This window comes from Nylanderia fulva, unplaced genomic scaffold (genome assembly GCF_048542155.1).
Source record: "Nylanderia fulva isolate GAGA-0341 unplaced genomic scaffold, ASM4854215v1 Scaffold24, whole genome shotgun sequence".
In the NCBI taxonomy this organism is placed as follows: domain Eukaryota; kingdom Metazoa; phylum Arthropoda; class Insecta; order Hymenoptera; family Formicidae; genus Nylanderia; species Nylanderia fulva.
The window spans coordinates 3,070,827-3,098,307 of record NW_028190304.1 but is presented as its reverse complement, the minus strand read 5'-3'; the positions used below and the strand labels follow the sequence as shown (position 1 = coordinate 3,098,307).

Below are 27,481 nucleotides of genomic sequence, written 5' to 3'. Positions count from 1 at the left end.
TGAATAAAGATTTTCTGATTCTGGAAATTTCGTATAGGTGTCGTTGAATGCAGGATGTTCGTGTTACGTTATAACCTGTATTTTTGACAACTGTTTGTCAACAAGATGACATTAATCAAATATAATTGCTAAACGTCTAATTGCAGTAAGTACTACTGTATTAAAGAAATGAAAATATTTGAAAGAGAAATATTATGTCAAACGTTAGATTTTTAATCCAAGGCTTTATCTTTAACACAGGCATTTTGACAGATAATCATTGATCTCTCTAAGAGATCAAGCAATCTGTGAGATTTACACATATCGTTGCGTGCAGAATATTTAAAATTTTGGTACTATGCTGAATAAGTGCAATATATGATTAACTATCTGTCATACAAATTTAACGTCAATTGAAATTCTGTGTGATACTGCAAATAAATTAAGAAAGAAAAATGTTGAACCGTTTTAAATCGGTATTAATGAGTGCTGTGGGCGCAAGCGAGCTTGGCCTACAGTACCCTAATGATTCGGATAATGATATGACAGATTATATTAATTCTAATTATGTTGTGGAAGTAGAAAATAAACCTTATAGCCGTCCAAGTTTTCTAGGCTTGACAGCTGAAGAGACACAGGTATTTCTAGTTTTCTTTTATACTGAATTGTAAATGCGTACTTTAATAGAAATAAAAAGATATTAATACAATTGTACCGATACTTAGTATTTGTCAAAATTATATACAAATTGTTTATTTTATATAGGTGAGTGCAGATCACAGAGTAAGGCCTATAATAGTTCCAAGGGATCTTAGTCGTTTGCCATGGTGTGCTGGCTATGCAGAATGTATAAATGCTGGGAAGAGTACTTGGAATGAAGATCAAGCTTCTGCGACACGTGGAGATCTAAAATTGTCAGATGTTAATGTCACACTGCCTTATGTCATGTTTTCAATGTTTGATGGTCATGCAGGGTATCAAGTTGCTCTTACAGCGAGATTACAGCTACATAGAATAATTCTTGTATGTACAATTTTTCAGAAAATTTTATTCAGATTTTCTTGAAAAAAATTTACTAATAAACTATTTGAAAATAGGAAAGGTTAATGGCTATACCAGCTAATATGCTACTGAATGAAGATGAAAATGAGCTGATAAAAGGCAGAGACTTAGTTACGGGTGCTATAGAATTAGCATACAGACAAATGGATCAAATGGTAGATATGCAGGCTCAAAATGGTGGTGGTGGTTGTACAGCTATTACAATTCTATTTCTTGATGGAAGGCTATATGCAGCAGGAGCTGGTGATTCCAGGTTGTATTATAATTTATAGATAATGAGTTGTGATATATAAAATTAAATATTTATGTAACTGTTTTTATTAGGGCTGTGTTAGTTTTGGGAGAGGAACAACGTGCTGTCACCAGAGATCATACTCCAGATTCTGAATCAAATCGTGTCAGAGCTTTAGGCTTTCTAAGAAGCAACGAGTTGCTCAAAGGTCATTTTACTCCTTTGGAGTTTAGAAAAAGACCATTACAAAAGGAATTAGGATCTATGGTTTTATATCGTGAGCCTTTTATGACTGGTTGGGCATATAAAACCTTAACACATCAGGATTTAAAATTACCACTTATTTCAGGACATGGAAAAAGGGTATATTATTATTAATATTAATTTTCAATTCTTTAAATCAAAGTAACTTTGTTTATCACACTATGACGATGAGAAATCGTTTGTAATATATAGAGCAGAGTAATGGGAACAATAGGTGTGACTAGAGGTTTTGGAGATCACGGCTTGAAAGCAGCAAACACTGGTGTTAATATCAAACCATTTCTATCATCACAACCTGAAGTACAGTCTCTAGACTTGGACAGTTGTAATCTTACTGAAAGAGATTGCATTATTGTCGCCACAGATGGACTCTGGGATGTAGTGTCAGACAAAACAGCGGCAACAATACTTAGAAAGACACTTGCACCTGATACACCATCATTAGAATATAGGTAATTTTTTTATAATTAAATTTTATTATTTAATAACTATTATAACTAAACTTTATTGTTTAATAACTATTATAACTAAACTTTTTTTTTAATAATTAAATAAGTATGATAAAGTGTGATACAAATTCTTTGATTTATAGACTGACAATGGGTGCTCAAGAATTAGTGCAAGCAGCGAGAGGTCGCTTAATTGGCAGAGTGTGGATGGGAAAACCCGAGAATCCTAACGAAGCAGATGAAAAATCTTCACCTATAGCATCGGTAGATGATATTAGCGTATTAGTAGTACCTTTATATCCTTATTTATGTGAACATAAACAGTGGCTAAAGACGACACAACAAGAACGAAAATATGCGGATTCTTTAACGACAATATGCTTTGATTATCCTAGATCAACTGATAATCCTGCATAATGAATCATGATTATTCAATTAGATCTGATTTCATTTGATTTGCAAAATAATATTAGTAAAGTAATAAGGAGACTATGTTATTATCTAATGTGCAGCTATCGAATTACATTTATTCACATTGTTACAATGACTCATAAATTCGTGATTGCTTATTTAGCCTTAGAATAATCAGCAATATTTACGTGCACGAATGCCGCATATATATTTCATAGTTCTTTTCTTGAAATGTTAAATTGTTGCATACTGCCACTGTATGTATTATAATTACAAAAGGCTTATGTTCTTATCATTTAAACAAACATTCCATTATGATACCTATTTTTTATTATATGAAATATTTACAATGTTTCAAAACATTTGGTACACGAGCACCAATTTCTAGACTGTCATTTATTATATAATTAGTATAGGCTGTAGGAAATGTAATATTAAAAAATATTGAAATATTTTTTATATTGCTGAAGCAAATATGTGTTACCATTCGACATGAGCTTTATGATGTCTTATCATTCGTTTTTATGTTAAAAATATTACTCCTATGGTTGCTTAAAATTGTGTATGTATATATATATATATATATATATATATATATATGTATTATATAATCCTATACCTGATTAATTTTTTTAAAGAAATATATATATTATAATAAAATATTATATATATAAGTAAATAATAAATTGAACGTTTCTGATTAATTTATACTGATTGATATTATGCATTGTGCTTATCAATAATTGGTGCAACCATAGGGTTATATATATATATTTTTAACAAATAATTATAAATATAATATAAATGATTAATGTGTATGTGTGTGTGTGTGTAAGAAATTGTACATAAATAGAGAAGGAGCTATTATTATATCTTATTTGCAATATATAATTATGATAATGAGCAAATTTATGAGATCATGTATTAGCCTATTTAGTTAAATCTTGTAGTTATATTAAATAAATATTGCAAATATATTACTCTTTTAGTATTATATAAATATATATATACATGTAGAATTTCTATAGTATATATTCTGTAGTATATTCATTTTAAAAGGAATTTTTAATTATGAATTTCAAATTGTAATGTTTCAAGAAATGTGTATCTCACATATTTCATTGTAATTTACTTTCAGTATTTATTTGTTGCAAAATTAGTATGAAGTTTAATCAACAGATTAAATTGAGATATGTACTTTATATCTTAAGTGTGAGATGGCGTCACAAGTATTAAATTAGCATTTTCCAGCAGTGTCGTTGCCAAATTACAAGCAACACAGTGATGATAAAATGAGAGAAGATAGTACATGATATATTTTTATTTATAGTTTAAGAAAAAAGCATTATACAAAATTTACATATTTTATTTAAGAATTTATATGCTACTTGATTATTTTTAGATTTAATTTTATTATTAAAATTAAATAAAAATAAAAATAAAAATAATATAACATAAAGGAATAATATATCTTAACACACATACAGAGATTATTAAAAATAAGCAAATTTCTATAAAAGTTCCAGCAATTTATAAGGAACATAACATATTAAAATTAATATAAGTAAAGTTATGAATTATTCGGAATATTATAAGTATCCCGAAATCCCAAGCACATGCTTGTATTATAGTCATTACTAGAATCTTATAATAAATAAATATTATAACTTTTAAATATGCAATGTCCGTAAAATTTTTGTTAAGCTTCGGAAAAAATCGCAGATGCACGATTAATACAACAGTTAATTTGTGACAGTCTTAATTATTCAAAAATGTATTGTATTGAGAAAGTATACTGTCATGCTATCGAAACGTTTACTTATTTAGCATTTTGTATAATGTGTTTCTAAAATTATTTGAAACAATAAAAAGCATTTAATATCCGAAACAATCTAACTCGTTCAGAAAGTTAGCCTATTCTTATATTAATTTTGAATTTATACGAACCTAAATATTAATTATTTAAGTAGTTTGTTAAGATAAAATTATCGAAAGCGATGAATATATTACGAGATATTATACCATACCTTTTTCAAAATATTTTTCAAAATAAGTAATATAAATTTGTAAATAATGCATATTTATTTGATTAATTGGCCGAAATTTGAATGTGCTTAATTAAGACAACTCAAATACCGCCACACACACACACGCACACGCACGCACGCACACACGCGCACACACGCACACACACACACGCGCGCACACATACTCATATAGCACAACAAGATTGCAGCAGCATTTCATTGCAATATTACAACATTGCATAAATATTGTGAAATGTTGCAGCAATCTTGCTGTAAGGTTGCAGCAACGGTAAAATGTCCGCTTTCAGAAATATTGCTCTATAACATTGCAGCAATAATGCAATAAAATATATATGTAATATTACTATTGGATTGTTGGAAATGTGTCAAATACATGATCGGACTGAATGTTCTGTACCTAATATTTTTTGCGTAAATTTTATTTTCATAATATTTCTGAAATGTTGCTGCAATGTTGTTTAAATTATATTGCAAATTCATGCCTATATAATATTTCTGCAATATTGCTATGCAATGTACAATATTGCAATGTTGTTACAATATTGCTGCAAACTTGTGTGCTATATCGGTATATTTGTATATATATATATATATATATATATATATATATATATATATATATATATCGACCTTGGAAGTTTTGTTGTTTCACAACTAACAAATTATATTTATCACACGATGCCACGTACAGAGAATCAGTCAACTTTTCGTGGTCTTTCGAACCATATCGTGGTAGACGTAGTGATTGTAATAAAGTGTGTGTTAACATTATATTCTTCCAACGCTGCGCATATCTCTAAAGCATTAATTTGCTGCAGTGAATTTAGAAAAAAAAATAATTTTTATTAATATAATTTTTCAATTAACAATCTAGTCCGAAATACTGGGTAAGTTCAAATAAATTTAAAATATAAGAAATATATTTATCTACAAATACAAAAAAAATTTAATCATACAGTTTAATTCAGAGATAATTTCAAATAATGATAATATTATAATATTTTATGAATTCTAATGTTGAAATAATCGCGGACCCACAAAGTTTGATATCAAACAAATTATTTATAAATTTAAAAATACTATAATTTACATAACAGATAATAAATATTATAATAGACACTTTTAATTGTCCTTTCATTACTAGATTATTAAAATTATGTTTTTAAAAATTTGTCGTACTTCTTTTGTTTTAAAGAAATATATCTGTGCGTATTTTAATATTTAAAATAATTTTTAAGTTGTGCTGACATTGAGTAGAAAATAACTGTAACAAGAAAGAAGAATCAAATATTAACTTTGTTGTCAAAAATAATGTATATAATTAAGAAAAATAAAATGTAGAACAATTGCTTTCAATTTATATTGGATATATCCCCTTATAAGGGTGATGTATTATAAAAAGTGTAAATAATTTAATTCTATTAAGTGAGAAATAAAAATAAATATAACACTTAAAAATAAGTAAAATTATATTTATTATCTAATTTAATAATAGTGATATTTATATTAAATTATATAAATGATTCAAATTTAATTTTTACTTTTATACAAATATCTCAATTTTTTTATACAAATACTTTTATAAAAATATCTCAATTTGAGATAATATTTTTTTATATATTCTTATTATCAATATACATGTAACATTATTGTTATTGATTGTATAAAAGTAAAAATTAAATTTTAATCTCTCTCATCTATATATTTTAATATAAATATCTCTATTACTAAATTAGATGTTAAATATAATTTTACTTATTTTTAAATGTTATATTTATTTTTGAATAATTATTTATTAATTAAAAATTAGAATAATTATTTAATAATTAAAAATTATAGAGTAAAATTATAGAACATACTAATTATGAATCAAATTATGAAGAAATACATTCATAACATTTAATATTCTAGATTTGAAGCAGTCGTTAACACATCTATTTTGAGATATTTAATCTGAAATACTGAAAAATACCCACTTATATACAGGATGTCCTAGAAATAATAATAAATCTTATACATATATATATACATGTATATATAAAACATATAGTAGATTTTTGAGATTGTTTGGAGTCAATTTTTCCTCCGCAAAAATGCCCAGAGAAACTATCGTTTATTGACAAATGTGATTTTATTAATTTTATTTCCATAAGGATTAGTTTGCAAAAAACCATTTATTTTCAATTGCTTGTAACTCGAAATTTATTGGTACTACGACATTTTCGCTGAGAAAAAATCGTCTTTAAATGATCTCAAATATCTGCTTCTAAAAGATTTACTGCTAGTTCTGGGACATATTATATAATATTTATTATCAAGTTTATAATTGATACAATTTAAAATTGAATTTATCTTGACTTAATTTTCGGTGAATATTCGTTTAGTATTTATAATACACAGTTTAATAGAAGAAATCCAACAGACTTTCAAAGGAACATAATAATAAACATGTGCTCAATCTCTCTCATTCGCTTGCCGCTCCTCAGTTTTTTTTATCCCTACTGTTTTCTTCTTATTTTGAATGTACGCATAGATATATATGTATGTAGAAATAACGGCTCTTGTGTTTATAAAAATAATTTGCTTCAGACAACTAACTTTATATACTATAAATCTTTATATGCTAAATAATATTCTATAAATTTTAAATGAGAATAACTTTTTAACAATAATGAGATTAATTTAAAGAAAATTTAAATATGTTATAAATTTAATATCTCTATACTGCCGTCAATTACAATATGTGCGACACTGAAATACATATATATATGATTTTATTTAAAAAAATTGTGCAAATGGAAATTTGCACATTGCTTCCTCACCATATAATAATTCGCTAAGTAGGATAGTTTTTCAATTGATACTTTTAATACTTTTTTTATTTATTACTTAAGCTATATTTAATATCTTTATTTATCTTTTATCCAGAGTGTTTTACAGATCTAAAAGAAGTATTCCTTTTCTGAAATGATGATATTTCTAAAACTATTATTAATTAGTGGATTAATTTTTATCTCTATGACGGCTTCCACTCGCAATGAATCTTTATGCTATAAAAAACTGGAATTTGTAATACCAATGCATTATGATATCAAGCTTACACCATATATTGAAAAAAATATTTTCTATGGGGAATACAATATCAGCATAAACATTCTTAACAAAGTGCGATACATATATTTACGTTCAGAACAATTATGTATTAGAGATATAGTTCTAATTACAAACTTTGAAAGATATCATGAGAATGATAAAGATATCGTTTATGAACCGACATATAATATTGAAGAAGACACAATTTATATTTTCTTTATGGATGAGTTACCTCCAGGAAATTACATCTTAAATATAAAATATCGAGATACTGCTGATAAATTCTTTAGAATTTTCAACGTGAAAGAAAAAACTGCGTAAGTAAATAATGAATGCATATTAAAAAGAGTACAATATGTAATTACATAGGACATTGTAATTAATATACTATTTATGTATCAAATGTCCAAAAAGTTATTATATATCGTGGAATTTAAATATAAAAACAAACAATCTTTATCTTTAGTACATATTATTATGTACACATATTAAATTTACACGTTTTTTAATTTTCAATATTTTTATGTACGCCAAAAATATTTCAATAATTTCTTTTTTTGAAATGTAGTTGGATAGGTGCTCCGCATTTCCAGAAAATAGACGCCGGACCATTAATTTCATGCTGGGAGAAACACAATTTATTGTTAAACGCAACCTTTAAGATATCTATAGGATGTACTCATTGCACGGCTTTGTCAAATATGCCATTGCGAAATACGGAAATAGATAAGAACAATTTGGTATGGAAACACTTCGGTACCACACCTGCAATGTCGCCTCATCTTGTAAAAATGGTTGTGTCTAATTATCTATTTCTTCATGATAACAAAACTGAAAACATTAAAATGTGGTATAGATATAAATCTAAATTTCATATGGAATTTGCAAAAAATGTGGTTAAAAATTTCATGTTGCATATTGATAAAAATATACCGAAGTATTCGAAAATGATTTCGCACGTCACTCATGCTGCAATTCCAAATTTCTATGACAAAAGCGACACAGTTTTCGGACTTGTTCTTTATAGGTGAGTACAAATACTTAAAATTACATTAAAAATAAAATTGTATGTATTGTATGCAAAATTATAAAATTTAAAAACATGTAAGTATATCTTTTGTTTCTGTAAACGTCTGAAAGTATCACATTATGAGAAATTTTAAAGAGAAACAATTTTAGTAAGAATAAATTTACTGATTTAGTACGTACATAAAAGGGAAAGTATGTATGCTAAATCGTATCCCCTAAGATAAATGTTAAAATTACAATAAAACTATAACAACTATAACTATATACAATAAAACTATAAGAGAAATGACATTTTTTTTATTTATTTAGATTTATGGTTTTTATCAATTGTATACGCATAACACAAATTTATCATTTTTTTATATTATAAATTAAAAATTAAAAAAAAAACATTATTTGATACAATTTACGATACAGGTTTGCTAAATTGTACTTATGAGTTTGTAAATTGTAATTTTAACCATAAAATTAAAAAATTGTAACAAAAATAAAGTTTTATTTTCTATATAACTTTTTAGTCTGGACATTTAAATACAACTTTCAGGGAAACAGATATCATCTACGATAAAAATTTACATCCTGTTGCTCACAAAATTCAAGTAGCTCAATTAGTAGGACAGAAAATGATGCAGCAATTGTTATTGTTTGAAACTCTGAACAATCTGAGTCAGTCGACTTTGTGGTTCAATAAAGGTGATACTAGATTACTTGCAACGTATGCTGTCCATAAGGTTATTCTATTTTAAACGCTATCTTGCTCCAACTTTTTCGCAAACGATAAACTTAAGTATTTATATTGCAATAAGATTTTCGTATATCAAACTCTTTTTACAATAATATTAGTATTTGTTTTTATTGCAAGTATTTTCAAAGCGATTTTATAGGTATAAAATATTTTTGCTTATAGATTTATCCAGAATTTCGAATAGTCCATTTGTTTGTTGTTCAACATCAACATAATTCTTTTTATTTGGATGATTATCGTTTGTGGAATTCTACTTTACAAGATGACAGTTTATTACAAATTCGCCAATCTATAAGAGGTATAACGTAATATAATAAAATTGTCCGCGTAAATGTTTAATTATTAATATTTTAAAAATATATGTGTAAAGTTATAAGATAATTAATTCTTTATTTGGATTAATAATATATTAATTTTATAAAAGTACACACACACACACACACACACACACACACACATGCGTACGTATGTGTGTGCGTATTTACGCGAATTCTTTAATTAATACTTAAAGTATATATACATATGTATATATGAATATACATATAAACAATATAGATGTGTGCATGCAATTTGCAACTATGAGCTACATAGTTTTCTTTAAAAACAACTACTAGTTTTTTCTTGCAAAAATATTGATTTTTCACATTATTTTATATAAAATTATTGAGATAAGATCAAAGAGAAATGAATATTTCTTGAGATATATTTACGTTCACGTAAAATAATGTGTTAAAGGTATAAAATACCCTGTAAAATATTCTCTTTATGATTATTTTATCCTTTCAACTTATTGTTTTGGGTGTGTGTTTATATATGTATATATATATATATATATATATATATATATATATAGTGTCCGTAATAACCGCGCATATGTAGGTAGAGGAAATTAATTGAATGGTCATTTATTGTTTTGCTATCTTTATAACAATTAACGAGAAATTTCATTTCACTGTTACGCAATTACTACCTTGTATATACATATATATACAATTTAATTTTATAAAATCACTATGTTTACATGTAACCTTTCTAGTAAATATGTACTTATAATATATCTAAATAATATTTATGTAAATTGTAGCACCTTGTATAGTGCGCATGGTGCAACAAATCTTCTACGACCAAATATTTTGGAAAAGATTTTGTTCATATATAAATAGCACGTAAGTAATATAATATAGAATATAATTAAAAAAAATAAAATTATATAAAATTATAATAATTTATAATAAGACCAGTTTTATAAAATTTCCCTTATTTTTTAGCTTTTTCTGACATTATTTTGTTTTTTTTTAGTTTTATAAGTTTTTAGTTTTCCTATATTTTTCTAGATTCTGTACTAGATTTATATTTAATTTCATTACTTTTACTACAAAATTGCTTTTGTAAAAAAAAAATGTTATTTTATCTTTGTCATTTTTTCATATACATATTTATTGTTTTGTTTATTTTTAGTTCATGATTTATTATTTTTTAAAACAATTTTTCAAATTATTTTTATTTTTTTATTCTTTCCTTTATTTCGATATATCGTCTATAATTTTTATAATTTCTCTTCTTCTAATTGCATCTTTTGTTATTTTTTATTTGTTTTCTTCTTTTATTCTTCTTCTATCTTTTTTAACAGATTTTTAAATATCTAACACTTACATCTCTTTTCCATTACTTTCTTTATTTAATTTTTCTACTCTCGTAGATTTATTTCTTTTATATTATTTTTCTTATTTTTTGTTTTGCCTTTATCTTCCTTTTATCTGTTTTGTTATTTCCTTTTTAAATCATTTTATAACACTTTAAATACTTTGCTCAAATATAATCTGTATTAATGGTTAATATAGTGCCTAAAAAATTAAATAAAATTATTAAATTTTATTTAAAATAATGTTGTATTATTTATTATGATAACATAAATACAAGATATATAAATGGATTTATAAATATATAAATAGAAGTGCAATTTTATATTTTGCTTCTTAATATGTATTACAATTTTTATAACATTAACATTATACGTATAATTTTAACATATTTGTAATGTTTTTTTACATATTTTACATATTTTTGAATCAAGAATGGCAGATATAGGACTACAAACATTTAAATATTGGGGTTTGGAAAAGTATTGTCCTCTCATAAAAATAATACGAAATTATAAGGATACTATGAACGAAGCAAATGTATTGATGCAAAATATCAACACATTAAAAATTGATTGCCTTCCCGTAACTTTTACTATACAGACGTCTCCCAATTTTACCGAGTTTACTCATCATATGGTATGCGTGTCGAAGGTTTTAAAAATATCATTACCATTTGAAGAAAAGGGTTGGATGATATTCAATATACAACAAATTGGTAAATATCGACCAATGGTCTTATTAAGACTTATTTCTCGTCTTTATTTTACACACACATAATTAACATTATTATATATTTTTATTTATTTTATTCATTGTCCTATAAAAATCTGAGAAATTCATTATAATTTTAATAGTTTTAAAATATTTTGTGTAATATTCTGCGCGCGCATTATTATATATAATCAAGATATACATCGGCGTTTTCTATTATAATTTTAATCAATAATAAAGTTATATTTTTACAAATATTTTATTCTAATTAAAATAAAAATGATAAAAAAGTTAATTATATTTATTAAAATTATTTATTATATTTTTAAAATTAGTATAATAATAAGTACAAGTAAAACATACAATTTTCGTAAAGTTACATGTTACAGAAATATTACTGATTAATATAAAATAATTATTACACAATTTATGCACAACTATAATCAATTTTATTTTATTCTATACAATATTTTGCACAGTTTTATTTTTAATTTATAATCAATTTTCTATATGTATTCGTATTTTATTTATATGTATTAAATTTTTGATACGTTATTAATTTATAATTTATATAAACAAAAGTATGAAACCAAAATGTTTGAAAATAAATACATTATACTAATAATAAAATTATTCAAAATAATAAATATTTATAAAATTTATTTACTATTCATCAGGATATTATCGCGTGAACTATGATAGTGAGAATTGGCGGAGAATTTCAAATTATCTAAACACTAATAATCACACGAAAATTCATGTTCTTAATCGTGCCCAAATTATCGATGATGCATTTCATTTAATGATAGCAGGCCAACTCGATTCAGCTATATTCTGGGATATCGCATTGTATCTGCAACAAGAAGAAGATTATACTGCTTGGTATCCTATGTTTAAAGCTCTGGAATACATGTTCAATACTTTTTTAGTGTGGGAAGAAAGAATGGAGGATTTTAAGGTAAATATTAGTAGATTTCAATAAAAGTATTATATTTCAGATATTTGCATATATACACTTATTCACTACAAAAAATACCCAGAAAAATATATACCGCAATGATAAAATTTAACACTATTAATTACGTCGCAAATAAATGTGCAAGCAAATTCATTTAGAATAATCACTCACGTGAAGAACAAGTCCCAAAATGTATGATTTTCACTACTGCCAATATTATTAATATATAACATCGTTATTGGATATATATTAGGACGCTTAAAATCTTTGTCAATGAATTATAATTATAAACATTTCGCACAAATTTAATCGTATTTTTTGGAAGGCATCCAATTGGCTACAGATTGATTGTCAACAATCCGTTTGCCAACAAATTGTTTGCGCATAAAATTTTTTGCTTACAAATCTATTGCTTCCAAGCTCTTTTGCGCACAAATCGAAAAATTAAGAAACGAATATATGCATTTGCACACATAATGCTATTATCTACAAACCGATTGCCTACAAGTTCTATTGCGCACAAAAAGAAATTAAAAAACAACATACGTTTGTACACACGAACTATTGCACAAGCTGCATTGCATACATGATACTATTATATCAGCGATTGTTACTTTTTTTTAGGAAAATGGAAATAAATTTGAATATTGTTCCGAATGAGACACTTCGAGTTTATGGCAGCTCTTTTGGGTACTGAAAATAGATAAAACAATATAATATATAAGATTTGGGTGAAACCTCGCTTTGCGTAGAATGTTGCAAACTCATGTGGAACCTCGCCTTCGAGTGGAAAAAGTGTATGATAAATACCATTTGCATAACAGCAGTTCTGTCAAGTAGCATTGGACCAGAAAAATAACATTTTTGGGGAGCCGATCTGCAAGCAATAATATCATGTGTGCAATATAACTTGTGCGTAATAGTATCGTGTGTACAAATGTACGTTTGTGCCTAAATTTTATTGTTTGTGCGCAAAAGAGATTGTAGGCAAAAAGTTTTGTGAGCAAACGATTTGTTAGCAGACGATGCTGTTAACAATAAATTTGTAGGCAATTGGGATCCTCCCTATTTTTGCGTACATATATATTTGAGTGTATGTACGTGCATAAATAAATGTTCGCGTCAATATAAGTGAATTTGTACATATGTTTGTTTCAAGGAAAGAGAAAATTTTAAGAATCTGTTAGAAAATAGTAGAAAAATATAATAATTATTAAATACATTTATAATATTGTTGCGCCCGCGTTAAGCCAAAGTGTGACTTCCGGTCGAATATCCCTGGACTACGAATTACATCTTTCTATACGTTACTCGGAGATGGTTGCTATGGAGGTTGTTGTTAAACAATTCGCAGAATATTATCTTCGGCGCGATATTCATCACAGTCGTCTGACAGCTGTCGTTCGGTTTGGACGTTTACTGTGATGTCTGCGCATTACGATTCTTCCTCGCTATTTTGCCTTTTAATTACCTCTTGTATTCGTGTTCCCATTAAATTTCCTTATTCCTTTCATAAATACTATTTTTATTTCCCGGACGCGAGTAAATGCGTGAAAAATTGTGTCACGCGGTCCGAGTGATTATCGGAATCGTCCCGCGGACGCAATATTTTAAGGGATGTAATTTGTAGTTCAGGGACATTCGACCGAAAGTCTCACTTGAGCTCAACGCAGGTGCGAAAATATTAATTAAAGAGAGAGATAAATATTTAACGATTTTTAGGAAAAAATGCGAGCAATAATGATCAATGTACTTAGAAAAATAGGATTCGAAGAAATTGATGATAATGACGAACTTAGAAAATGTTTACGACAAGAAGCTGCAAGATGGGCATGTTTTCTTGATGACATTACTTGTAAAAAAAAGGCCAACAATAAATTAAAACAACATATCAAAGACCCTGAAACACACAGGTAATTATTGTTATATATTCCTAGCCTTTCTTAATCAAATTTCTTTGTAGATATCTCCTATAATGTTTAAATGATTTGATCAAAAGGTTATATACTAATTTTTAATAAACAAATTTAATATTTTTTATTTCAGACTTTTGCCATGGTGGAAGGAATGGACATATTGTAATGGTTTGATGATAAATATCAACAAAACGACTTGGGAATCAGTGTATGATGTAGGATTGGAAAAATCTGACACTAAATTTTTAGAATACTTGGCTTGCACTGAAGATACTAATATAATTAAGAACTATTTAACATATAAAAATAGTACACATCAAGAATATCATTATCATCTTAACAGTTTCTTACCCATTATTACGAAGCATGCAAAGAATCCAACTATTCTGCTGTACATATTAGATAATTTTTTTATCATAAAACCAAAGTAATGTAACATTTTTATAAATATTTTGTACAAAAATGTATTATGTGTTTATATATACATTTGTTTTTTCGTTTTTAGACATGTTGGTATAACTGCAGCATTTATTACTATTATTAATAACGTATATTCCGTAAATCTAACTCAGGTAAAAATTTTACATGTTTATATATGTATGTATACAAAATGTAATAATAATGCGATATTAATAATTATTATTTAATGTTTAAATAATTTTGATAATGTTATAATAACGTTGTTTATTAATAATGTTAAAAATAATATATTTTAGGAATTAAACAATTACGTTCAACAATTGAAGCGCAATACACATTTTTTTGATAAAATAAAAGAAGAGGTAAGTTTAATAAATATTATGGAAAGCGAAAATAAAGAAATACTGTTCTATTTTTCTTAATAATTTCTAAATATTAATTTTAAATTTGATTTCTTTATTATATAAACAGTATATTAATTTTATTGTGCAAATTTTTGTTTATATATATTAGGATTTCGCAGTGTGGCATTCTTACAAAATTGAAAGCAAGATAGTAATTCGCATCAGTCAAATCGAAAGACAGAGACAATATTATAAAAGTATTTTCTATCGGATGTAAAAAATTGCAGCTTTGCATGTGTGGATATAGTTCATATAAATAATTTTTATATTGTATGTACTATTTATTTTACTGGTTTATTTATTATTTATTTAGATGCTTCTATATTTACAAATTTTTATTGACTGCATGCATCAAGTTTTTCATTTTTTTTATTTGCGATCTTGATTGAAGTAGTTGAATGTATTATTAGTTGCTTTCCATTTACATCAGCTAAATCTCTCTTTTGTCTTTCTTTAACATGGATGTTGAACATCCATGTTAAAGAAAGACAGAAGTGAGATTTATCTGAGTTTTGTTGTAAATGGAAAGAAACTATTATCCGTGCAGTCAGAAGAAAATGGTCATATAATATTATAATAAATTTTATTGTTGGATATAATACAATAATATAAACGTAAATTTAATAATTAATAGGCCTTTTTCAAGCAGAAAATTAAAATAAAATTAAAATGTCATTAATCTTAAAGTTAGATGTAACAATTATTAAATGCGGAACGTTTCGTGCTTTTACTTAAGATTTCTTCAGTTGCGATGCAATACGCTATAAGTAACAATAAATCAACATAAATTTACAAATTATTATATTAAAAATTGTGTAGAAATTACCTTTATGTTTTACAATAATCACATCTTTAGTCCATGGCGTAGAGAAATAAATTCGTAGTTAGTCAGACATTAAAAAACTATTCAATAAGTATAAGTGTCAAATTTTTTGTAAAGTATAGCCATGTTTACTTTGCAGCAACACCTGTGTATTGAACAGACAATGATACAAAATTTTTTGAGACGCAGTATTTTTATCTCTAAACAATAAGCGACTAAAGGACAACGACAATCAAGTTTTACTTATTTGTTTATTAAAAATAAAATCAAGTAATAGAAAGTAAGACGAATCCAAAAATTCACTATCTTCTGTTGTATTTAAATCATTATATTGATGTTTTATGTAAATAATTTCCGAGATCATTTATATTCCATAACTTTAAAATTGTACACCATATATTATGCGGCGTTTTTTGCCGATAATTTTAATAAACCTAAAAATACTGCAAAATGTGTCAACTTGAATAATAACTTATAATAAAAAGTATTTTAAAACATTTGTCATTAAATTTGTTTTCAGGAAGGTTGTGTATATCATATACTTCTTCCAATCAACGCGATGAATTTTAATATTAAAAAATTATCTTATCATTTTATTTGCCTCTCTATTATTTATTGTTCTTATTATTTTTTAATAATAAATGTCGAATTTATTTTAGCAAAATAAAATTTATACAAAACAGTGTTGCAACATGACAAAAGATTCGAAAAATAGATAGAAATCCGTTATATACTGAAATCGAAAAACAATTAGTATATCCAAACGGCTTCCTATATATAGCTAATCAATTAGAATATAAGAAGAAAGTACTGTTTCCTAATCGTTTGTACCTGTTTGTACATTTTTAATTTTTGTTTGTACCTTAAAAGGACCGAAAGTACAGGCATTGATTAAATTTTTAAATGACTGTACTTCCGGTCCTTTCAAGGTACAAACGATTTGAAGAATAGTATACAAACGGGTATAAACAATTAGAAAACAATACCCGTTTGCAGATTTCGAATGCATGCATAAAAATATATTAATTAATTACGCAAAACATACAAATTCGATATTTAAACACAAATATGAAAAAAAAAATAAATATTTCTACAAAAATCTTTTGATCAAAATACCTGCACTTCCACTGTAGACTTGCACTTGTCCAAGCGTCCGTCACACCGCACGTTTCGCGTAAGACTAATCTGTACCACTAGCTGCAAGTTGCAAGCTGCAAAACTGTGCAACGGTGGCGTCAACTGACGGCGAAACCTAACTTCAAACTCACAAATGAACTCAAACTAACGTCATTAAACGTCAAAATGATGTCATTCGATGTCAAAATGACGTCATTTTGGCGTTTAATAACGTCAGTTTGCTATTACCTGGGAAGTCGAGTCATGCCACAGACAGTATATGTGGCCGCATGCGAAGATCAACTTTGTTTAATTAGATTAAATTTTCTTCTTTTTTCTTAAAATACTAAATGTCATAACTTGCTGTAAATCTAGCCAAGTATTATATTCCGATTTTTCCAAATTTGGCACAAATGTAAAACTATCAAAAATATTTGAACCGTATTTTTTACTTATGTGCTCATATATAAGTTTTATGAATAATTAATATTCCTTCAATATTTAACCCTTTACTATTATAAGTATGATAAAAATGCATAAGAAAAAAATTTGATATTATAATTTAATAGATATAATTTAAGATTTAAAATGCTTCTATATCTTGCATTAAATATCTCTTATTTTTATGCATGTTACACTAAATTAATATTGTACCAAGAGAGGAAGAGTCGCAAATATTAATTTTCATTAAAGATAATTAATTTGAATAAGATAAATAGAAGTATTAAGAATTATTGAGATAATTATTAAAATTATAAAATTAAGAAAATTATTAAGTAAATTAATATAACAATAGGTCAAACGAGTTAGATTGCTTTGGGTATTAAATAATTTATATTGTTTCAAATAATTTTAGAAATACATTACAAAATGTTAGATAATTAAACGTTTCGACTATGCAACAGTCTTTCTCAATATAATAAATTTTATTAATGTTGATAAATAGATAAGTAAACATTTTAAATTAATGGATTAAAAGATGCTATGTCTAAAATATACATTAATTCGCCTATTATGAATTAGTCTATGCTGTTGAATATAATGCGCACTGGTACGTATATAATTATTTATTGAAACTATATTTAAATAATAAGAAACTAATAGATCAAAATTATCATAGGTAAGCGAAAAAGACAGTCAGATTTCGATTGCAGTCAATATTTTAAAAACTTTTTATGTGTCCGTAATTGAATAATACGTTGAATGATATGACATATGTCAATAAGTTGATACAAAATTTTTTTAGTTGAATTTTTTATTCTCGTGTTTAAAACCGTTCTTAATCTTAGCTGTGATGAGAGAGAGAGAGAGAGAGAGAGAAAGAGACATAGTATCATTTAATCTATAAATTTCAAATGTTTACTTATCTACTTATCAACATTAATATTTATTATTCAAAAATTTATTGTATTGAGAAAGTACTGTCATGCTATCGAAACGTTTACTTATTTAACATTTTGTATAATGTGTTTCTAAAATTATTTGAAACAATAAAAATTATTTAATATCCGAAACAATCTAACTCGTTCAGAGAGTTAGCCTATTCTTATATTAATTTTGAATTTATACGAGCCTAAATATTAAATATTCAAGTAGTTTTTTAAGATAAAATTATTGAAAGCGATGAATATATTACGAGATATTATACCATACCTTATTTAAAATATTTTTTAATAATAAGAAATATAAATTTGTAAATAATGCATATTTATTTGATTAATTGGCCGAAATTTGAATGTGCTTAATTAAGACAATTCAAATACCGCCACACATACACACACACAAACACACACACACATACACACATACAAACACATATATATATTGACCTCGAAAATTTTGTTACCCTAACACATTATATTTATCACACAATATCATGTACAGATAATCAGTCAACTTTTCGTGGTCTTTCGAACCATATCGTGGTAGACGTAGTGATTGTAATAAAGTGTGTGTTAACATTATATTCTTCCAACACTGCGCATATCTCTAAAGCATTAATTTGCTGCAGTGAATTTAGAAAAAAAAATAATTTTTATTAATATAATTTTTCAATTAACAATCTAGTCCGAAATACTGGGTAAGTTCAAATAAATTTAAAATATAAGAAATATATTTATCTACAAATACAAAAAAATTTAATCATACAGTTTAATTCAGAGATAATTTCAAATAATGATAATATTATAATATTTTATGAATTCTAATGTTGAAATAATCGCGGACCCACAAAGTTTGATATCGAACAAATTATTTATAAATTTAAAAATACTATAATTTACATAACAGATAATAAATATTATAATAGACACTTTTAATTAATCTTTCATTACTAGATTATTAAAATTATGTTTTTAAAAATTTGTCGTACTTCTTTTTTTTTTTAAAAATATATCTGTGCGTATTTTAATATTTAAAATAATTTTTAAGTTGTGCTGACATTGAGTAGAAAATAACTGTAACAAGAAAGAAGAATCAAATATTAACTTTGTTGTCCAAAATAATGTATATAATTAAGAAAAATTAAATATAGAAAACTTGCTTCTAATTTGTATTGGATACATTCCCTTAGAAGGGTGATGTATTATAAAGTGTAAACAATTTAATTTTATTAAGTGAAAAATAAATATAAATGTAACACTTAAAAATAAGTAAAATTATATTAATTATCTAAGTTAATAATAGAGATATTTATATTAAATAAATTATAAATAATTAAAACTTAATTTTTACTTTTAGAATCAAAAACAATAATGTTACATATATATAGATGGTAAGAATATATAAAATAATATGTCAAATACAAAAATTTAAATAATTATATTTATTACAGGGGGTTTAAATTAAAAGGGGTATTGCAGGAATTAGGGATCCAAACCAAGGATACTATTTCTAATCCAACGAAAAAATTAATTTCGTGAACGCAAAGAACATCGCGGTATAGCCAATAAGCCGATATAGATATATATGCTGTATTTATGTAGGAGGCCGAATTATATATTCTTAATGTTAATTATTTATTAGTTAAAAATTATAGAAATAAATGATAGAACATACTTTCTAATCCAACGAAAAAATTAATTTCGTGAACGCAAAGAACATCGCGGTATAGCCAATAAGCCGATATAGATATTGTTCGAAAATCGAACGGCTGATTGAAAAATGAAAAGACCTAAGAACATTATTGCGTTAAAGCTCATGCAAATCGTGACATGCAACATGCATCATGCATCATTTTTTATTAATGCTTTAAAATAGCGCTCGGCCGCACCGGTATACGTATACCCCGCGCCTGCGAAAAGAAAGCGCTTACGTTAAATCCCCTATAATTGTAAACACCGCGGTCACGCGAGAGGAGATACACTTTAGTTCCGATAACAATAAAAAGATTAATTGTCTAAAAGTAAACAATTACACAAAACGCTCTTTCGACCTCAGCAAAACGATAGAATAAATAGGATTCTTCTCGAATATTCTAGAAACACGGGCCTATAAAAGCCTCCTCTCTCGTGATCGCGGCGCTCTTCTCCGATTGCTCGTCGTGTCAAGAGTGTGTTGCTATTGTTAGAAAAAGATTGCTCGTCTTTTTCTCTCTACCACGTCTAATTATCGTCGCTTGCGGAACGTTTAATTATTAATTACCGACTCGGCTATTTCTTTTGGATTCTCCTAATCCGTTAACTTTTTGTAAATTCTGTGCGGTTTTCAGTAATTGTAATTTTCTTTGGTTTTAGTTAAAATATAGTTATATTAAACGATACGTGTTTGTCGAGTGTCGTGCTTCGCCGTCTTCTCGCTTCCGACATCCTGATCCTGCCTTCCGTCGCGCACATTATTTTTGGTCCTTCGAGCCGGATCCTCCAGAACCTCCTGTGAATCCGGTGCCACGGAAGCGTAGAGTCTTTCAGTGTAGGTGAACAGTGCATCTGAAAATAAGACAGTGTCAGAGATGGCAGACACCACGACTATAATCACCAACGCCACCGCGCTATATGGCAAGATTTCGCGCGCATACGATAACCTTCGTAAGCTCGGCGAGGCCAACATCACACTCGGTGCAGTGGAAGCCCGGCTTCTGAATCTCGACAAACTGTGGGAGAAGTTCGATGCGATGAATGATATCTTGGCTGAGCGTGTAGACGAAATAAAGCATGACGTCTATGCTAAACAGGACATACCTTCACTCGGCGAAGAGTCTTATCTCGTGAACAAGGGCCTGATGTTGGAGATGCGGCGTACTCTCCAGAAGAAGGAACGCGCCGCTGCTTCTGCTACTTCAGAGACATCACCATCGGCGCCTCGCACCACGCTACCTCGAATCCAGCTGCCGACCTTCACGGGAAGATACGAGGATTGGCCGGCCTTCCGAGACCTCTTCGTCTCCCTCATCGGTCAGGATAAGACGACGAAGCCTGTGGAGAAGATGCATTACTTGAAGAGCTGTGTCAAGGGCGAGGCAGATCTTCTCATCAGAGACCTCAGTTCTACCGAAGCCAATTACGAGCGAGCCTGGCGAACTCTAAGCGACTACTACGAAAATAAGCGCTTACTAACCCGCTCTTATATAACGAATTTTTTAAGCCTGCCAAAGATGAAGGGAGAATCCTCTACTGAGCTTCGGAAGATATTCCACGGCATCAAGACTACGGTCAGCTCGCTGGTGAGCATCGACCGGCCAGTAGGGAGTACTGAAGATCTCTTTGTGCACCTCGCCGTTGACCTTCTCGATAGTCGCTCTCGCCGCGAGTGGGAGACCTCCATCAGCGAAACGAACGAGCCTCCGCCATACGCTCTGCTAGAGCAATTCCTTGAGCGACGCCTTCATACTCTTGAGTCGTTACCCTCGACGAAGATCGACGTCTCGTCCAGCAAGGCCAGCGGGAGTCAGTCGAGGTCGACTCGTACGCACCATGCTCGTAAGCTGGACTCAAAGGAGCTCAAGGGAAACACTAAAGGACGCTGTTCAGCCTGCCAGGGTGACCACTTCGTGATGCTGTGCGACGCTTATAGGAAAATGACGGCCTCAGAGCGCAAGCAGCACGTCGAAGGCAACGACTTGTGCGGAAACTGTCTCGGCCGACACAAGACCAAGGAGTGCGCCTCCAAGAAGAACTGCTCTGCTTGCAATGACCGGCATCACACCTCACTCCATGATGCCTACCGCTCATCGGAGACCGTCAAAACGGCGCACGTCAGCAAGGGACCGGTTCCGACGCCTGTAGCGGTACTTTTGGCCACAGCACGCGTTCGCGTATGCGATCGCTATGGTTCCTGGCAGTCCGTTCGCGCCCTCGTCGACCAAGGCTCGGAATCCTCCATTGTGTCGGAAAGGCTCACCCAACGCTTGCGGCTAGCACGGAGCTCCGCTTCAGTTTCCGTGTATGGAGTCGGCGGGAAAAAGACAGGCGTCTCAAAAGGTAAAGTGGTACTCACCCTCCAGTCTCTTAGTGGCTGCCCTTCCATCACCGTCCACGCCCTGGTGCTGCCGAAGCTGACCATCTACGCCGGCGGCTACAACGGCTGCGGGCATAACTGGCCTCATCTTCAGGGTCTGGAGCTCGCGGACCCTGATTACCGCTCAGCTGATCCGGTTGACATCCTCCTTGGTGCGGACGTTTACAGTTCGATCCTCTGTCAGGGCCTAAAAAAGGGAAATCGACATGAGCCAATAGCTCAACAAACCACGCTCGGCTGGATACTGTCAGGCGTGGTTGGTGAGACGACTACCGGACATCACGTTCACACTCACCAATGCCGAGTTGAGGACGACGTCTCTATCCTGGTGCGACGCTTCTGGGAGCAGGAGGAGCTTCAACGGCCTTCACAACTCTTCTCCAAGGCTGACCAGGAGTGCGAGGATCATTTCCTAAGACATCACAGCCGTACCGCCAACGGTCGATATGTGGTGAGACTGCCGACGATCGAGCCTCTGCCTGATCTCTCAGCCACTCGACGCGCCGCCAGTCGGGCCCTGCAACACGTCAGCAAAAAATTAGAACAAGAAAATACCTTCCGCAGCATGTACGTGGATTTCATGGAGCAATACTTGGACCTCAACCATATGAAGCCGGCTCCCCTGTCGACCACTGGATCTCTACAGCGAACCTGCTACCTTCCTCACCACGGGGTCCTGCGCGAAAACAGTGTCTCTACCAAGTTGAGAGTGGTCTTCAACGGTTCGAGCTCTTTGGCCAACGGCGACTGTCTCAACCGATTCCTGATGACGGGACCCAACCTGCTTCCCGCCCTAGCGGACATCCTACTACGGTGGAGAAGGCACCGGTTCGTCTTTGCCACCGACATTGAAAAAATGTACCGGCAAATCCTGGTGCATGCCGATGATCAAAGCCTGCAAAGAATATTGTGGAGGAAGGACTCGGAAACAGAGATCAAGGAATATTGGCTGACTACTGTGACTTACGGTTTAGCCTGCGCTCCATACTTGGCCATCCGCACACTGCATCAGCTCGCCGTGGACGAAGGCGATCGTCATCCTGAGGGAGCCGCGGTCCTCCGCTCCGACGTTTACATGGACGACATCCTGTCTGGAGCTTCTACCCTCCAAGAAGCCAAGGAAATCCTCCGACAGCTTGTTCTGATCTGCAAGGCGGGAGGCTTCCCTCTGAAAAAATGGTCAGCTAATCACCCTCAGTTACTTTCGACATTACCTACCGAGGACTGCCTCCAGCAAGAGGCAAGATGGTGGCTGCCTGGGGAAAGTCATGCCACCCTGGGATTACGGTGGCAACCTTGCGACGACCTCTTCTCCTTCGCCACCAGCCAACCAACGTTGTCCACGATCACCAAGCGGTCAGTCTTATCGTTGACAGCGAAGCTGTTTGATCCGCTCGGTTGGCTGTCTCCCACGACTGTTCTCGCCAAGACTCTAATCCAGTCTACTTGGTTGCTCGGCATCGACTGGGACACTCCTCTTCCGGACGACCATGAGAAGGCCTGGTTACGCTTCCAAGCGGAGCTCCCTCAACTGGAGAGACTGCACGTTCCTCGATGGCTGGGTGGAGGATCGACTGACTGCCGCCTGGAAGTCCACGGATTCGCTGACGCCTCAGTCCGTGCCTACGCCGCTGTGGTGTACCTAAAAACCGAGAAGAACGGGGAGTATGGAGTTACGCTGATTGCCGCCAAGACGAAAGTTGCTCCGCTAAAACAAATCTCCTTACCTCGGCTCGAGTTATCAGCCGCAACTCTTCTGGTCCGCCTCGTTCAGCAAACGCTGCCTCTCATCGGAGCTGAAAAGGCGCCTCTTCATCTCTGGTCAGACTCCACAGTGGTTCTCGGCTGGATCCGTGGACATCCTTCTTCCTGGGTCACATTCGTTGCCAACCGGGTCAGCGAAATTCAGACGTCGCTCCCCGACGCCCTTTGGCATCATGTCCCTGGACGCGAAAACCCGGCTGACTGCGCCTCTCGAGGCATCTTCCCTGGAGATCTGGAGGCGCATCCACTTTGGTGGCAGGGTCCCTCTTGGCTGAAAACGGAGAGCGGCCCTTGGACCGTCTTCGGAGAAGATCCCAGCTACGTCGAGCTACCAGAACGTCGAGTCCGTTCGCACGCTGCAGTCTTGGACAAGCGAGGAGACGAACCGGAGCTGCTACTCCGATACTCGTCCCTGCAGCGACTACTTCGCATCACCGCCTGGTGTCTCCGGTGGTTACGACAACGCCGACGGCAGCCCATCCTTCTCAATCGCGACGGCGGGGTAGACGCTGAAGAACTGCATGACGCGATGATCCACTGGGTACGGCTCGTCCAAGCTGCAAATTTCAAGGACGAGTTAAAATCGTTGCGAGGACTGACATCACTGCCCAACCGAAGCCCACTCAATACGCTCAGCCCGTTTGTAGACGATTCGGGCGTTATCCGCGTCGGAGGGCGTCTACGACATTCTCAAATGTCTTTTCAGGCCATCCATCCAATCATCCTACCGAGTTCGTCGCGAATTACTTACCTCGTCATCGATGAGCATCACCGACGATCGTTGCATGGGGGCACCCAGCTGACTCTGTGTTCCATCCGCCAAGAATTTTGGATTCCTCGTGGACGATCCCTCGTTAAAACCCACATTCACCGCTGCGTAAGATGCCTGCGATGGCGGGCGGCTACAGCACAGCCTCTCATGGGTGACTTGCCTGCGCCCCGAGTGACGCCAGGAAGACCATTCCTCCATACTGGCGTCGACTACGCCGGACCCGTCTGACTGCGAAGTGCCAAAGGCCGCGGGCAAAAATCTTCTAAGGCCTTCATTGTCGTTTTCATTTGTTTAGGTTCCAGGGCCGTCCATCTTGATGTCGCCTCGGACTACTCGGCCGATGCCTTCTTGGCATCCCTGCGTCGGTTCATCGCTCGGCGAGGTGTATGCCAAACGCTATACAGCGACTGTGGGACCACCTTCATAGGCGCCGACACGCAACTCCGAGACTTATTCGCAGCCACAAACCCTGAAGGCCGTCGCATCGCCTCCTTCGCTGCTCAGGAACAAATTCAGTGGCGGTTCAACCCACCGGCTGCGCCCAACTTCGGCGGCATCTGGGAAGCGGCAGTCAAGTCAATGAAGCACCATCTTCGCAGAGTGATAGGAGAAGCTACACTCACCTACGAGGAGATGGCCACTCTCCTCTCCCAGGTCGAGGCTTGCCTCAACTCTCGGCCTCTGCAACCGCTGACCGACGACCCGGAGGACTTCAGCGCGCTGACGCCCGGCCATTTCCTCATCGGCTCCGCGCTCTCCGCCGTCCCCGAACCGTCGCTGACCGAGGAATCGTCGTCGCGCCTCTCCCGGTGGCAGCTTCTACAAAAGATGAAGGATCATTTCTGGTCTCGATGGTCTCGCGAATATCTGCACACGCTGGCTCATCGGCCGAAATGGTTCAAAATAAACCGGGAAGCTCGCGTCGGTCGACTTTGTTTAATCCGTCACGAAATGACCGCTCCAACGAGGTGGCCTCTAGCGCGCATCACCAAATTGCTCTCCGGAGCCGACGGACACGTTCGCGTCGTCGAGGTCCGCACCGCCACCACTGTCTTGACCCGACCCGTTAGCAAACTCGTTTTCCTTCCCGACGCTGACGAACTGCCACCTAAAACCCAAAGCGATTAGTCAATTCATCAACACTTAATTTGCACCGTTCCAAACTAACTTACATCAAACACAACTACATTCCACTCACTATTCCTCTCTTTGCATCGCTGCAATCTTCTTATCACTCCACTATTCGTTCATACTCAATCACGGTTAAAATCACAATCCAAATTGTCGCGTATTCCTCGATGCGCTCACCGACACGCGTATATACTGCCGCGCTCGAAAATAAACAGCTGTTCGATCCGGAATTCCTTGGGCAAAATCCGTCAGAGCACGTGCGCTCCACGTGCCCGTCATTCGCGAGAGCGTGAATAGGCGCGCCCCCTCTCTCGCACTTCTTGTTCGATTGCAGGTATACTGCAAGGCGGGCGGAATGTTCGAAAATCGAACGGCTGATTGAAAAATGAAAAGACCTAAGAACATTATTGCATTAAAGCTCATGCAAATCGTGACATGCAACATGCATCATGCATCATTTTTTTATTAATGCTTTAATAGCGCTCGGCCGCACCGGTATACGTATACCCCGCGCCTGCGAAAAGAAAGCGCTTACGTTAAATCCCCTATAATTGTAAACACCGCGGTCACGCGAGAGGAGATACACTTTAGTTCCGATAACAATAAAAAGATTAATTGTCTAAAAGTAAACAATTACACAAAACGCTCTTTCGACCTCAGCAAAACGATAGAATAAATAGGATTCTTCTCGAATATTCTAGAAACACGGGCCTATAAAAGCCTCCTCTCTCGTGATCGCGGAGCTCTTCTCCGATTGCTCGTCGTGTCAAGAGTGTGTTGCTATTGTTAGAAAAAGATTGCTCGTCTTTTTCTCTTTACCACGTCTAATTATCGTCGCTTGCGGAACGTTTAATTATTAATTACCGACTCGGCTATTTCTTTTAGATTCTCCTAATCCGTTAACTTTTTGTAAATTCTGTGCGGTTTTCAGTAATTGTAATTTTCTTTGTTTTTAGTTAAAATATAGTTATATTAAACGATACGTGTTTGTGAGTGTCGTGCTTCGCCGTCTTCTCGCTTCCGACATCCTGATCCTGCCTTCCGTTGCGCACAGATA

General features: G+C 32.5%; 3 protein-coding genes across 7 annotated transcripts; all 3 read left to right on the top strand.

Annotated features, from left to right (window-relative positions):
• The first annotated feature begins 22 nt into the window (after window positions 1-22).
• LOC114944754 (protein phosphatase 1H) lies at window positions 23-3,377 on the top strand. The gene is made up of 7 exons (XM_029320795.2): window positions 23-145; window positions 241-617; window positions 745-1,002; window positions 1,077-1,294; window positions 1,366-1,636; window positions 1,730-1,989; window positions 2,130-3,377. Exons 2-7 carry the CDS (start codon window positions 435-437, stop codon window positions 2,401-2,403), a joined length of 1,464 nt encoding a protein of 487 aa, XP_029176628.2. The 5' UTR covers window positions 23-145; window positions 241-434; the 3' UTR covers window positions 2,404-3,377.
• Window positions 3,378-4,147: 770 nt separating this feature from the next.
• On the top strand, window positions 4,148-16,644 carry LOC114944760 (aminopeptidase N-like). Of its 5 annotated transcripts, none has more exons than XR_014924792.1 (14): window positions 4,148-5,332; window positions 7,386-7,855; window positions 8,107-8,565; window positions 9,112-9,298; window positions 9,475-9,610; window positions 10,397-10,478; window positions 11,387-11,670; window positions 12,344-12,624; window positions 14,347-14,537; window positions 14,671-14,967; window positions 15,046-15,112; window positions 15,257-15,322; window positions 15,474-15,634; window positions 16,327-16,388. XR_014924792.1 is itself a non-coding variant. In XM_029320800.2 (13 exons), exons 2-13 carry the CDS (start codon window positions 7,413-7,415, stop codon window positions 16,396-16,398), a joined length of 2,565 nt encoding a protein of 854 aa, XP_029176633.2. In that variant the 5' UTR covers window positions 4,148-5,332; window positions 7,374-7,412; the 3' UTR covers window positions 16,399-16,644. The 5 variants fall into 5 exon arrangements, 1 of the variants encoding a protein (XP_029176633.2); XR_014924794.1 differs by having other exon boundaries at window positions 7,374-7,855; window positions 12,479-12,624; XR_014924793.1 differs by having other exon boundaries at window positions 7,374-7,855; window positions 12,476-12,624.
• Window positions 16,645-21,252: 4,608 nt separating this feature from the next.
• Window positions 21,253-26,421, top strand: LOC114944761 (uncharacterized). Its single transcript, XM_085483250.1, has 2 exons — window positions 21,253-25,444; window positions 25,589-26,421. The coding sequence occupies exons 1-2, from the start codon at window positions 21,253-21,255 to the stop codon at window positions 26,419-26,421; spliced, it is 5,025 nt and encodes a 1,674-aa protein (XP_085339376.1).
• Window positions 26,422-27,481: the final 1,060 nt, after the last annotated feature.

Bases quoted from the DNA above. Each gene is read 5' to 3' on its own strand.
- LOC114944754 (XM_029320795.2), top strand. From the start codon at position 435: ATGTTGAACCGTTTTAAATCGGTATTAATGAGTGCTGTGGGCGCAAGC. The intron at 618-744 runs GTATTTCTAGTT...TATTTTATATAG, and splicing joins TGACAGCTGAAGAGACACAG to GTGAGTGCAGATCACAGAGT. The intron at 1,990-2,129 runs GTAATTTTTTTA...TTTGATTTATAG, and splicing joins ACACCATCATTAGAATATAG to ACTGACAATGGGTGCTCAAG.
- LOC114944760 (XM_029320800.2), top strand. From the start codon at position 7,413: ATGATGATATTTCTAAAACTATTATTAATTAGTGGATTAATTTTTATC. The intron at 7,856-8,106 runs GTAAGTAAATAA...TTTGAAATGTAG, and splicing joins AACGTGAAAGAAAAAACTGC to TTGGATAGGTGCTCCGCATT. The intron at 8,566-9,111 runs GTGAGTACAAAT...TACAACTTTCAG, and splicing joins TTCGGACTTGTTCTTTATAG to GGAAACAGATATCATCTACG.
- LOC114944761 (XM_085483250.1), top strand. From the start codon at position 21,253: ATGGCAGACACCACGACTATAATCACCAACGCCACCGCGCTATATGGC. The intron at 25,445-25,588 runs GTGACTTGCCTG...TCATTTGTTTAG, and splicing joins TACAGCACAGCCTCTCATGG to GTTCCAGGGCCGTCCATCTT.